This window comes from Oculina patagonica, chromosome 12 (assembly GCF_052425735.1).
Source record: "Oculina patagonica isolate OP01 chromosome 12, crgOcupat, whole genome shotgun sequence".
Lineage (NCBI taxonomy): Eukaryota > Metazoa > Cnidaria > Anthozoa > Scleractinia > Oculinidae > Oculina > Oculina patagonica.
The window spans coordinates 29,556,743-29,569,963 of NC_135769.1; the positions used below are offsets into that span (position 1 = coordinate 29,556,743).

General features: G+C 38.7%; 1 protein-coding gene across 4 annotated transcripts in view; it reads left to right on the forward strand.

Moving 5' to 3' along the window:
- Positions 1-13,221, forward strand: part of LOC144634035 (uncharacterized) — a 44,871-nt gene that overhangs the window by 15,684 nt on the left and 15,966 nt on the right. For 3 of the 4 annotated variants that reach the window (XR_013567144.1, XM_078492977.1, XM_078492976.1), the window contains exons 9-17: positions 7,071-7,159; positions 7,253-7,294; positions 7,711-7,765; positions 8,044-8,110; positions 8,347-8,430; positions 8,603-8,724; positions 9,377-9,457; positions 10,579-10,702; positions 11,091-11,166. Coding sequence is in view for 3 of the 4 variants with exons in the window: in XM_078492977.1 (XP_078349103.1) it covers positions 7,071-7,159; positions 7,253-7,294; positions 7,711-7,765; positions 8,044-8,110; positions 8,347-8,430; positions 8,603-8,724; positions 9,377-9,457; positions 10,579-10,702; positions 11,091-11,166 (740 nt within the window). In the remaining variant the exon portion in view is untranslated. Of the gene's footprint in view, positions 1-7,070; positions 7,160-7,252; positions 7,295-7,710; positions 7,766-8,043; positions 8,111-8,346; positions 8,431-8,602; positions 8,725-9,376; positions 9,458-10,578; positions 10,703-11,090; positions 12,414-13,221 lie in introns of those variants that run through there. The other variant, XM_078492975.1, reaches the window with a different exon arrangement.

Consider the following 13,221-nt stretch of genomic DNA (forward strand, 5'->3'; position numbering starts at 1 on the left):
TTGTTATTCAGATTGTTCGCCGGAGAAGAAAAGAGGCTTAGCGATTAAAGAGACTATGTCACAGGGATTTCGCAGATTTTTGGTCTAAACTGTTTTTAAATTAGGTAGACAACTGAACTTTACACTTAATAAACATTATCTTTGAACATCGAAAGGAATATAAACCTTAATTTGAGAATAGATATGAAGCTACGGGTATAAATATCGATATTTCGAAGCCGCGTGGAAACAACTTCAAAACCTTAGCCTAAGCTTTAATATAGCAATTTTAATAAAAATGGACTATTATTTTTAGGTTTCCTGCGACACAAATTTAAATTGGCGGTTCAAAGATCAGTTCAAATCCCTGACAAAGCCCCTTTAAGCGAACGAGACCGTCACTATGTTTACACCGGACCCGTGCCGACTGGTTCCAAATGGATCTTGTCCGAAAATATTCCTTCTTTATTATTTACTACACATTTGATGATTTCGACATCGCTGATCCTAGCTGTATGCAGGACGCATGTCACATATCAACCTAGTAAATGGCCCAGCTCACAACGAGTCTCTCGTAGCTAAGTTGGTTAGAGCGCCCAACCGGTATCTGGGAGGCCATGGGCTCGATTCCCTTTGGGTACTCAGATTCTTTCTTTGTCCCACGCTCGTGTCATGTTGAATAATTTCTTCACTATTTATCACCGAGCTTGAAATTTACCATCTTTGTTATTTACTAATTTTTCTTTTATTTGCACGGGACCGTTCTGGAACCGTTCCGTAACGGAACTAAATAGATCCAAAATGGGATCTGCTGTTTTGCACTTTTAGTTATGGATCCTTACCGGACTGATCCAGATACAACCACTTAAGTGCCAAGTGTTTACATGGAACCGTTTTGGAACCAGTCCAGATCGGTTCCAAACGGTCCCATGTAAACAGAAGCCGATCAGATCCTGTTCGGTGTGTTTGGATAAATTTGGTGCATGAGTTCAGTTCCGCGATTTTGATTTTGTGTAAAGTGATAGGAACAGTGAAGCGCGCGAGGTCTTAAAATAGGATGCAAATAAATATAACCCGGCCCCATGAGACTCAGAAAACATCAACGTGTTCTGAGGGAAATAAAAGGAATATAGGGGGAGTTTTCGGTTTATGAAAGTGTTTTAGGAATACCTGCTGTTTTAGAAAGTGTTTTAGGAAAAATCTTCCACCATTTCGGTTTGTTTGTTTGAGTCATATTAACTCTTTCACTGCTAAAGTCGACTTTTCTCGACATTTGGAGGAGCAGTCAATGAACCACTTGTGACGTCATCAATTTGAAAGTCAGCAGATTTTAGTGATAAGCATCTGATAGAGCTAGGTTTGACCTTTTCAAAGAACTCAGATTCATTTTGCGTATCGGTCGCATCCTGACAGAGCTAATCGAGAAAAAGTCAATCACTTTTTAGTGCAAAATCGGTGCTTAAACAGGCCAAAACACCTGTAAAAGATCGAGGTCCTCTTTTCAGGGTTTACCAATGTTTTAATCAACACTTTTTTGGTCTAAAGGAAGGACGGATACAGTAGAAAGAAGTGGAAATAACAAAGCCGAGAGAAACGAAAGGAAAAGGAGCAAGAAAAAAAATGGAAACGATTTCGCAAAAAAAAAAAAAAAAAAAAAAAAGTCCAAATTTTGGCTTATGCGCATGCGCCAAAGTACAATTTTGTACATTTTTCAATGGAATCTTCATCAAAATCTTGCTGCATTGTGGAAAAGTGCTTTTCAAGCAAAGTTAAAGGAAATTCAGGATCGTAGCATCAAAAATTCAGTTTAACGGTAGGAAAAAACCCTGTTTTTGGATAAATTTAGCACTGAAAGGGTTAAGCAACTGCTAATATGCGCAGTTTACAATAATCGTTTGAAGCTAGAATTGTACTTCCCGCTACAGATATGCAAACAAACTCTTGATGGAAAATTTCCAAACGCGACGCCAACGCGAAAAGTTATTTTCTTGGCAAATGTCCTAAGACTACTCGTTGAAATGAACACAAAGGAGAGGAAATGGATACTTTTTAAGCTCAGACACATTATTATAAAGAATATACCTTTTATAAGCATCATGAAAATTCTATTGATCTCTTATCCTCATCTGCATATTCCTTGCTCAAAAAGAGTTACCGCACTAATGCAAGTTCAAGAACAATATTTTCTACAAGTACCTCCGTCGCTTCAGGATTTGGAACGGAAAAGGTAAACAAAAGGAGCACGTACTTTAAAGTATCCATTGAGAAATTAATACTCATATACCTATTGCCCCATTAAAAATCAGAAGAAATACTGTTTTCTGTTTTTATAACCTAACTACAGCGCACATCTTCTCTTTTTACATGCGTTGTAACAAAATTGTCAACGGAAAATGACAAACGTTTCTGTGCCTTCATCCACAAATTCGTCTGACCCAGATATACAAGAATGTCAATACCTGCAAGGTTTTGTCTGGCGAAAGATGTACCTGACAGAACACAGGTACAGAAGTCTGATTGCCTTAATTTGTGTTAATTCCCTGGCAATCATTCCCACCATCCTGTTAAACCACAGGCAGCCCAAGCTAACGATAAGAGTCACAGAACTCTAAGACTCAATTTATAAGGATTTGTATGGGAATGAAACAGTTTTCTTTAACCATATAGAAATTCGAACATTTTACGAATAAAATTGACTTACACTGTTGCTGTTTCGTGTTCTTTCTTGTTTGCCAGCTCCTCGAGCCAATTTGAAGCGATTTGGACGAGTTTTTGCTTTGCGAAATTTTGAACACGTGTACTTTATTAAGTATTCCCAAGGCTGGAAACTATTTTCGACAGCATCTCACTCGAAGCGAAATATCTTCCATGAAATTGGTCAAATTGCTGCAGAATTTCTAGCACCGTAATCTCCGGTAATTTTTCTTTCCTATCGTTGTCCGTTTGGTTCCGAGTGCCCTAGTGAAGCATAGAAAATTCTTCCAAAGTGCGAGTTTTGCTTTTCTTGTTATGCGCGGCCCATCAAACCACACACAAAATGGCGTCAGGTCGACAAAATCGACCTCAGCGGTGGGGGACATGGAGTTATTGTTACTTACTCCAAAATACGCTGTGAGACCCGGAGAGGTCGATTTTCTACCGGAAATAAAAACCGGCGTTTAAGAAATCACGTGCCGGTGATTTTCTATTTCCTGTAGAAAATGGCCCTCTCCGGGTCCCACAGCGTATTTAAGAGTTAATGTCAATATCGCCATGCCCTCCGCCACTGAGGTCGATTTTGTCGACCTGACGCCATTTTGTGTGTGGTTTGATGGGCCGCGCATAACAAGAAAAGCAAAACTCGCACTTTGGAAGAATTTTCTACGCTTCACTGGGGCACTCGGAACCAAATGGACAACGATAGGAAAGAGAAATTACCGGAGATTACAGTGCTGGAAATTCTGTAGCGATTTGACCAATTTCACGGAAGATATTTCGCTTCGAGTGAGATGCTGTCGAAAATAGTTTCCAGCCTTGGGAATATTTAATAAAGTACACGTGTTCAAAATTCGCAAAGCAAAAACTCGTCCAAATCGCTTCAAATTGGCTCGAGGAGCTGGCAAACAAGAAAGAACACGAAACTGCAACAGTGTAAGTCAATTTTATTCGTAAAATGTTCGAATTTCTATGTCGTAAAAGAAAACTGTTTCATTCCCATACAAATCCTTATAAATTAAGTCTTAGAGTACTGTGGCTCTTATCGTTAGCTTGGGCTGCCTGTGGTTAAACGCGTTGGTCATCTTTGTCGTGTCAACAAGACGCCGGCTGCAGACCAATTCGAACACCCTTCTGGCGTGTTTGGCAGGAACAGATTTGCTGGTTGGGTTGATTGTTCAACCCATTGGCATCGCAGGTATAGTTAAGCGAGCATTCGGTATCGAGCCTTTTTGTACAGTGGAAACGGCTTGGAGCATAGCCGTTTTTGCATCCAGTTCTGCTTCGTTGAGTTATCTCTTGTTGATCAGTATTGATCGCTATATCGCTATAAAGGATTCTTTGAGATACCAGGAAATTGTCACAAAACAACGGATAAAAAATGGTGTACTAGTGGCCTGGGCCATTACTGTGTATTTTGCAGGTCAGGAAATTATCTTGGCAGTAATAGTCAGTAGTACTATAATTTACTCGGTATATTGGAAGTTGACTGGTGTAATATCTGTCATTATTATACGTTAGAATTACTTTAAAGCATTTGATTGGTCGAGAGCATTCAGTCAATATACAGTAGCATGTGAACTTGACATGATAACCCAATATCTGCAGCAGATATTGGGTTATCATGTCGAGTTCAAAGTCCGCCTAGTTTCCAAGCCCCTCGTCCGTGTAGTGCTGTCAAACTTTTGATAATATGGCCTCCGTTTCCGAAGAGGAATTGAAAGTTTTGATCGAGAATAAAGATTGAAAAAACCAAGAGAACAACAAAAACAAGTGTTAAAATTCTGAATGATTATTTGAGGGAGAAGAACCTGGAGGAACCACAAGATAAAACCGCTTTGGCTAATGTTCTGACGAAGTTTTACGCCGGCGCTAGAAAAAGTGATGACAAATTGTTTGAAAACGTATAATAAAACAATTATTGAATTCAGTTTTCGCATGATATCGTGAATTATCAAAACCTCGTGTCTGAGTTATCTGCCTCAGCCTTCGGCTTCGGCAGATAACACAGACCTCGGTTTTGATAATTCACGATATCATGCTCAACCTCATCCAATAATTGCTTATTATCGGCTTAGGTTTTATTGCTGGTATATGCTACTGTTATCTGTACATTTTCTCAGAAACACGGCGACAGAAGAAACGTCTACAAACCGAACAGTTGCCTCAAGAAGAAGCTAAAAGGATAAAAAAGGACAACAAAGCAGCCAACACCCTAGCTTTAATTTTGGGTGCGTTAATAGTGACTTACTTGCCTGCAATGATACTTATTCTGGTAGTGGCAACTTTTTCGAATGACACATTTAACCCAAGCGTTTCAGCGTTTTTTTACAGTTGGTCCTCGAGTTCCATTTTGTTGGGTTCTTTTGTTAACCCTATTATTTACTGCTGGCGCAATAAGAAGCTTCGACGCGCTTTTCTTGAGATTTTTCATGTAAGGCAACCAGAAAACAGAGCACCAGACATTGAGATGATAGAAATACAACGCCATCGACCTGAAATTCAGCATTCCGCTTGTGAGGCTTTTTCAAAGGCTGTAGGCAACCAAGAACCAGTTTTAATGTCATTCAGACATCTTAAAGCCGAAGAAGTTGTTCATATCCAGGAAGTGGACAACTAAATCTTGTAAAAAGCACAATTTAATTGTCGAACTTGAATGTGTAATATTTCAACCTTTTAATGTAAATATGGGGAAATTTGTATCTACAAAATGTTGTTTAAAGATTATACAAATAATATATCTAGATTCGTAGAATTGCGTTTTGTTTTGTTTTGATAATTTTTTTCTAATGTTAAACTTGATTGAAGTTTACCAAAAAGAAGTAAAAAATGTTTCCCAGGTTAAATAAATGGGAAAGGGCTGATGAAGGTTTATAACGTGTTTGAAATCATAAAATGCTGTAGATCGTGGGGAAATTATAGGATTCGGATATAGATAGTGGAAGGGATGTGAGAACAGGTGTTTCTGTGTGGAAACAAGAAAATGCGTGGGAAACTATGGTGAAAAGTATTTCTAGTGACGTATTTGTAGTAAAAAATATTTCGAGATTCGTAGAATTGCATTTTGTTTTGTTGTGATGGTGTTTTTCTAATGTTTAGCATGATTTCATTTTACCAAAAAGTGCTAAAAAAAATGTTCCCGGGGCTGATAAAGGTTTATAACGTGTGTGAAATAAACTGCGGTAGATTGCGGTGAAATTATATAAGCATTCGGATATAAATGGTGGAAGGGATGTCAGGACAGGTGTTTGCGTGTGGAAACACGACATCGCGGGGGCAACTTTATCTTTCAACAGAAACAATAAAGTTATTGCTTTATTGTTTTCATAGGAAATTGACTGTTAATGGTGCGAACCCCACAAAACTTTTGGCAAAAAATTACAGTTTCCGCAAAACCCCTTTTAAATATGTTACTAAACTTTGTTTACAAGAAGTCAAAACAGTAAACTTTGACATAGGGAAATGAATAAAAAGTATTTTAATACTTTGAATGAAAACAAAGAATACCACATTTTTTGCAGTTGTAACCTCCGTTGCTAAGGAACTAAAAATAAAACTATTGCCATATGTGATCGTTATGGCGCAGTTTGGCAAAAATCGAAGATGCCTTCCGACAGAATGTAATTTTTAAAAAACTGCGTCCCGAGAATAAAAACCACATCGAGACTCCTTTTAAAATTTAAATCGAGAAAATCAGAATAAAAAAATCTGTCAAATGTTTCTATAGAATGTTAGCATCTTTGATAAAAAATTGAATGCTTTGGAGTTTCAATTTTATGTAAACATTCTCAATCGAAACTCAAACTACGGCGAAAATAGGGAAATCATTAAAACTATGTGAATTAACCTAACTTGTAGCCGGTGAATACAGCCGCTCCTCATTCGCTCCCGCTACTACGTGCGAAACGCGAAGAGAGAGATATTTAAGAGGCTGTATTCGCAGGCTACCTAACTTGTCAAAACCACCGTCTTAATTCTGATTATCTTTGGTTTATTTTGGATAGTGTAATTCTGAACTATCTGAACTAGCTACAGAAAACAAAACTTACAATTAGTAGCGTATGCAAAGAAAGGTGTCTTCCTTTTCGTAATAACCTTGAAAAATACCATCGTATAGACTAAATAATTTTTCCCTCTTTCGCAATTTCGTAATTGCCATTTTGTAATTATCCCAGTGTCGCGAGCGCGACTAAGCCGTCGATTGACGCAACTTGTAAATCACTTCAACCAAAATTGGAAGATAACACAGGATTTAAACATTATAATTTTAATTCTACGTCAATTTCTTCTACAATTTTTGAAGACGAAGATTTTATTTTTGTCCTAAGTTTTGAGCAGTTTGAGTTTTTCTGTATAATACTTACAGTAATATATATTTTGTATTATTATTTCTTAAGGCATTTGCACAGGAAAATGGTTTTGTTGGAGACTTGAAGCATTGGGACATACCATTCTGGTCCCAAAAACAGAGGGAGCATTTGTTCAGGTTAGAAAAAGGCTTTACAAAACAAGTTGACAGTTATGACTTTGTCGCGTAATTGTAGCAACGTTTTACATAAGTTTTAAAATTTTGTTTCAGTTTTACCGATGAGGATTTGAGGCCATATTTTCCATTACCAAGGTTAGGATTAAATTATGTTAGGTGCAATTGTTTCCAATCGACTATTGTGTGTTTAAAACCTGGGTAGCTGTGCCAAAGAACTGTTAAGGCCCGTTTACACAGGCGATTTTTGTCGCACAACTCAATGCAATTTTTGTCGCGCCGAAGTTGCATGAATGATAAAAATTGCCATGAAATTGCCGCGAGTTTGCATACGTGTAAATAATTAGCGGCGATAAACAATCACCGCGAGTCGCAGGAGTTTCGAACCTGTTCAAAACTTGATGCAACTTCAAGTTCTAAAAAGCGAGCAATCACGCTGCTTGTTAAGCGAAAGCAAACAAACATTGCTGAAGGGAGTAAATAAATAAACTTGCTTACAAAAATAATGTTGGTGATTAAATACCCAGCTGATGGTTGCTTTTCTTATTTTACAGGGTTCTTAATGGAATGTTTAAACTGTCATCTGAATTGTTTGGTATATCCATCCAGGTTTGCGTCTAAGCATTTTGTATCGCTGCTGCTGTTGTTGTTGCTTACAAACTGTTGCATGAATGCCTCTTGTTATTGGCTCTATCAATACCTGCGTTTGTTTTGCTTTATAATTGATTGAGGCAAAAAAGAGAAAAATACTCTTGCATGGTACTGAATAAAAAGTGAGTCAGGGTAGATTTTTGTTTTCTCGAGCAATCGCGTGAAAAAAATCGTAAGTTTGCATACCTCTTTTAAGGCCTGTTTTCGGGGCACTGACCTTTCACTGAAAATTTTAGCCAGCAGATGGCGAGGCAGAAGTTTGGCACCCGGACGTAAGATTTTTCAACATCGTGAATGAAGAAGGTAAGTAAAAAAAGATTACTTGTTATAATGAGATCCCCTTCAATATAGCACCAATGTTAAAGACGAAGCACCACGCTAACACTTATGTGACCTTATGTAGTCGTGATATCTCAGTCTGCAAATCTACTGATCAAGTACTGCAGTCACTGTTTTCAATTATAACAAATTGTTATCAAAGTATTTTTGTCATTAATTTCTTCCCACATTTTTTTTTGTTTTCTCTTTAACTTCTTCAGGGCATCATATAGCGTCGTTTTACTTGGATCCATATTCCCGCCCGGCCGAAAAGCGCGGGGGAGCCTGGATGGACCAATGTCTAGGTAATTCCTTGCAGCACTTCGATCGGTTTTTTTGTTATCATTATTTAGCTGTGTTGACAAAAATGGCTGTGTTTTGGTCATTTCTAAGAGTGAAGACCTTAAAAGAAAAGAAAAAGTCGATTAGTTGCCCATTTTCGATAACAATGATCTATTTGTTGTTTTCTGAACACAGACAAAAGTGAAGTTCTCAACAGAAAGCCTGTAGCTTACCTGGTTTGTAACCAGTCCCCTCCCGGCGCAGATGGAACGCCTTCTCTTATGACGTTCAGAGATGTAGAGACACTCTTTCATGAGGTAACAATTTAGTATCAATTTTTATAGTTATTTTTTTAAGGCACTGATTGTTTTTAAACCGTTCTAACTATAGTACCGGCCAACTGAATGGGAGTTGACAGTTTCGTGTTCGAGCGTTTTGAGAATGGTGTGTCTAAAAAAATCGTTAAATCGGCAATTCCTCCGTTATGCGTGGGCGATGCGGGTTTCGAGAAAGTTAATTATGCCTAGAACTCCCACTAAAAGAAAGAACATAAACAATAAAATGGCTACGTACATACCCATTTGTTGCTGCGAGTTTTCTTATAAAATTTCAGGCTTATAGAAAGGGGAAGTCTCACCCACTACCTTTGAAATTTTGCAGTAACTGTATTCAGCTAAACTTCAGCAACACTGGTAAACGCTTCAGACGTTTATTAACTTTGTTTGATTACCACTCTGTTGAAAAAAGGTTTTCAGTGAATAAGTGTATTTAAAGTTATTTGGTTTTCCTTTTGCTCTCGATAATGAATTAATATTTAACTTGGGAATAAGATGTTGTTAAGATCTTGCCAAGTTTACTCAACAGGTAGTTCTCATTTATTTTGTTTTTATTCCCGGCTAACACTGTAAAAAAATAACCGTTGAAACTGAATTGTCAGCATTAACCTTATTTTTCCGTTTTTCCCCTTAGTTTGGCCACGGTCTTCAACACATGTTAACAACAGTGCCTTACTCAGATGCCGCTGGAATCAGGAATGTTGAGTGGGATGCAGTAAGTTCTGTTGCTTGTTTGTTAAATCTTCGCGCGAATGTTACTTTAGGTTTATTGAGTCTCTTGAAGCAATATGGAACCGTCGGCCCGGGCAATTTTTTTTTTTTTACGCCCACTTTAGACACTTAGTTTTTTTTTTTTTTCGAATTTTATGAAGGAGGAAAAAGGAAAATGTTCAATACAATGTGCCCCGGGGTGGAATCGAACTCGGGTCGTCTGCCTGAAGAGCGAGTGTGATACCGCTACGTCACCGGCAGCCGGCTCCCAGAATTTGTTAATTTTAACTATATATCGTGTTTCCCTTACAAATATCGATAGCTAACCGTAAACAGGCTAACCAAAGTGCATAGTAGGCTAACCGAAGTGAATAGTAGGCTAACCAGAGTGCATAGTAGGCTAACCGGAGTGCATAGCAGGCTAACCGGTACTAGTTACCAGTCGACGACCGTAAGTGGCGGCCATCTTGAAGTGGGCGTAAAAAAAAATTGCTCGGCCCGGCACAAGAAAACGCATTCTTGAGACAGATGGTCTTGTGACTAGCGTGCCAGACTTGATATTCGTAGGTTTAGAGTTCAAGCGCCAACTCGGGTTACTTTTTTTTTTTGGTTAAGGCAATATTGTCGCACATTGCTTCTCTCCACCCTGGTGTATTAACGGGTACAGGCAAACTGTAAAGCCCTGGCAAAAAGATCAAACATTTTTGTCTAACATCGTGTTGTCGCACACAACGTGGGGTGGCTAAACGGTCAAACATGCTATTCCAACAAGATGTTGGGTTAAAATGTTTGATCGTTTAGCCGGGACTTAAATGCAACCTGACAGAATGTTTGAGGTTGGGAATTGACTATCGTTTTATGTAGGGAGGGGGGGGGGGGGGGAGTAATACTCCCAGTCGCATCATACTACACTTAACCGCATTTAAAAGCTCCGCTACTCATGAACCTTGAACCTCCTGCCACCGCCGGGATGGAAACAGACTAAACCGTCTAGAAGCATTCCTTCCCATTACCGTTTTGACGTTTTATTCGATCGGTTTGCACATGACGAAATCACTTAAAATTAGCGAGACCTAAGGCTGACAAAATGTTGACATTTTTGCGTTTCCCTGATTGTCATTACAGGTAGAGCTTCCATCACAGTTTATGGAGAACTGGCTCTATGATAAAACCACGATGAATTTGGTCAGCGGCCACTACCGCACACACGAGACTCTTCCGGATGAGCTTTTCCAACAAGTTTGCAAAGGTAGTTTAAATTCAAAGATGTCTTATCTTAGAGTTTTATTATAATGTGCAATACAGTGTTGGTATAATGTAACCGTTGTATAATGTAACCGTTGTAAGCCGTTGGCTTTTTTCAAAACCGAGGAAGGCCGAAGATTCTCGGCCGAAACGTCTTTATAAGAGTTTCAAACAAACGTTGTTTAAAACGTTTGATAAGAGTTATACAGTGTAGGTATGTTGTTATTGTTGTTTAAAGCTTTCTAAATAAGGCCTCAATCGCGAAAATAAACCTTCTTATAAAATAGAATATTATTTAATGAAACGTTCATGTTTTTCGAAGGCATTTTGTTGAAGTACCGTGATATTGCTAATAAACGGTGTTGATGTTTTTGTTTTGTTTTGTTTTATAGCTCGTAGATTCATGGCTGGCTCACAGATGTTACGTCAGTTGTACTTCAGTGCACTTGACATGGAACTCCACACAAGGTATGGACCTTCAAAAAACTTTTAATATGAGGGGAAGTCGCGGTGGCCTTGAGGTTATCTCGTTGGTATTTCAGTTAGAAAGGTTCGGTTTTAAACCTTGGTCGGTGTTACTGTGTTGTGTTCTTGGGGCAGGACACTTGACTCTCACTTTACCGCTCTCTACCCAGTCCTCCTACTACCCCCTTCCCTTCTTTACGCCTTCTACGCAGGCTATCTACCCAGTAATGTAAATGGGTACTGTTGAAATAGCTATGGCAACCAGACAAAAGTACTAAGAGGGGGAAGGGGAAGTAGCAATTCACCTAGTTAGTAATTGATGCAGACACCGCAGTCAAGCGCCTTCAATCTCCGCTCCCTCGGAACAAATGGGAGTGTACCTTTATCAAAGAATTTTTTCGTGTAGCGCGCGCTACTATCGTCGCTCGTCAATCTCGCTATTTTCGCGTTCGATCTACACGGCTTTTTGAGAGAAAAGATAAAAAGATATAGATTGCCCTCACTTACCTAAAACCGCTGACGAGAAGCAAGAATTTAGTTACTTTCCTGTTAAACTGCCAACTTGTGTTATCAGAACAGAAACTGTTCGGATTTTTTATCTGTTTGCATTCGCCAGCAGTCCGTGGGAGGCACAGTGGCCTAATGGTTAGCGCGCCGGACTCCAGATCGAGCGGTCTAGCTTCGAGCTCTGCCTGGGGCACTACTTATACCTAATCGTACCTTTTTGGTACGCTTCGGCGGCATATCAGGCGAGTTTGGTTGAGCCATGGTTCGTATTTTGGCGAGACCAAACGAGCCTGATATGCCATCGAAGCGTACCAAAAAGGTACGATTAGGTATTTACCGTACCCAAATTCAGAAATTATTTTGTAAAAACTTCTTTTTTGACAACCTAAAATGCTTGGAATGAATAAAACAATGACTAAAGGGAAATGCATCTCCCTTAGTTGCACCAAGTTACATGGAAATTACACCATGAAGCTAGTCATACTGGACTGCAGTTTTGATAAAAACCAATGTGGTTTTTATTAAAACTGGACAAGTGAGTCCAGTGGTGCTCTAGTTGAATGAATAAATTAATCAGTAACTTAGGTGAATCAATCAGTGGAACAACAAAATAGTTAATAATTGACCAACCGACTGACCATCTAATCAAGTGAATGGTTGAATGAAATATAATGAATTAATGAAACAGTATAAAGGAATGAAATTTTGTAATGAATTAATTAACTAATGAAAAAACATTGTGACATGCTTTTTTATGAAGTTTGCAAATTTTGTCAATAGGTTATAAGTTATTAACAGAAACAACTTACTCTTAACATGTAAACAAATTAAAGTAATGTATTTTTTCCAGAGTGAAGTAAAACACTAAAAAAACAAAAACTATTATGTTCCAATAAAATTTTAAAGCCAAACACAGCTTTGTTCTACCTTTTTACACTGGCTCCTATGGTCCAGAGGTGATCACTGATCTCGTTTCCAGAGCCCACTTTTCTGATGTGAATACTGTTGCACACACTACACAACAGTATTGAATGTGGTGTAATTGTACTGTAGTAACCGCATTGTGTGGTTCCAGAAAAAATTATGTTCATACTCTCCCCACAAAAGGGATTGGGAATTCCTGGGGTTTGGAGGGGTCTCAAAGGCCAAACGTTAAGGAAATGTATGAAGCTTTTAAAATTGCAACTTCCAGAGTTTTTTTTTTGTGGGGGGGGGGGGGGGGGAAGGGGGGGGGGTCTTAGAAAACATCCTTTCCATGAGGGAGGTATGGATAATTTATGGAACTATACACATTATAAATGTATGCAAGAGTATTGTATGTAGTGTAATTGTACTGTAGTAGGCTTAGCTAACAGTTGATTAGCTATTCATCGAAAACGAGCACTCTGTCCATTTTCAAAATATCGAACTGGGCCAGAGTCTGCGTTCTTGGTGTTGGCTAAAAAAAGAGCGAGCCCTGGGGACACGGTTGAGAGGTGAAAAAAAGGGGAGTGGCAAAGTGAAGATTGTCCCTTTCTTATTTAAAAAGGGGTGCCGTTAGGGCCCTGTGAG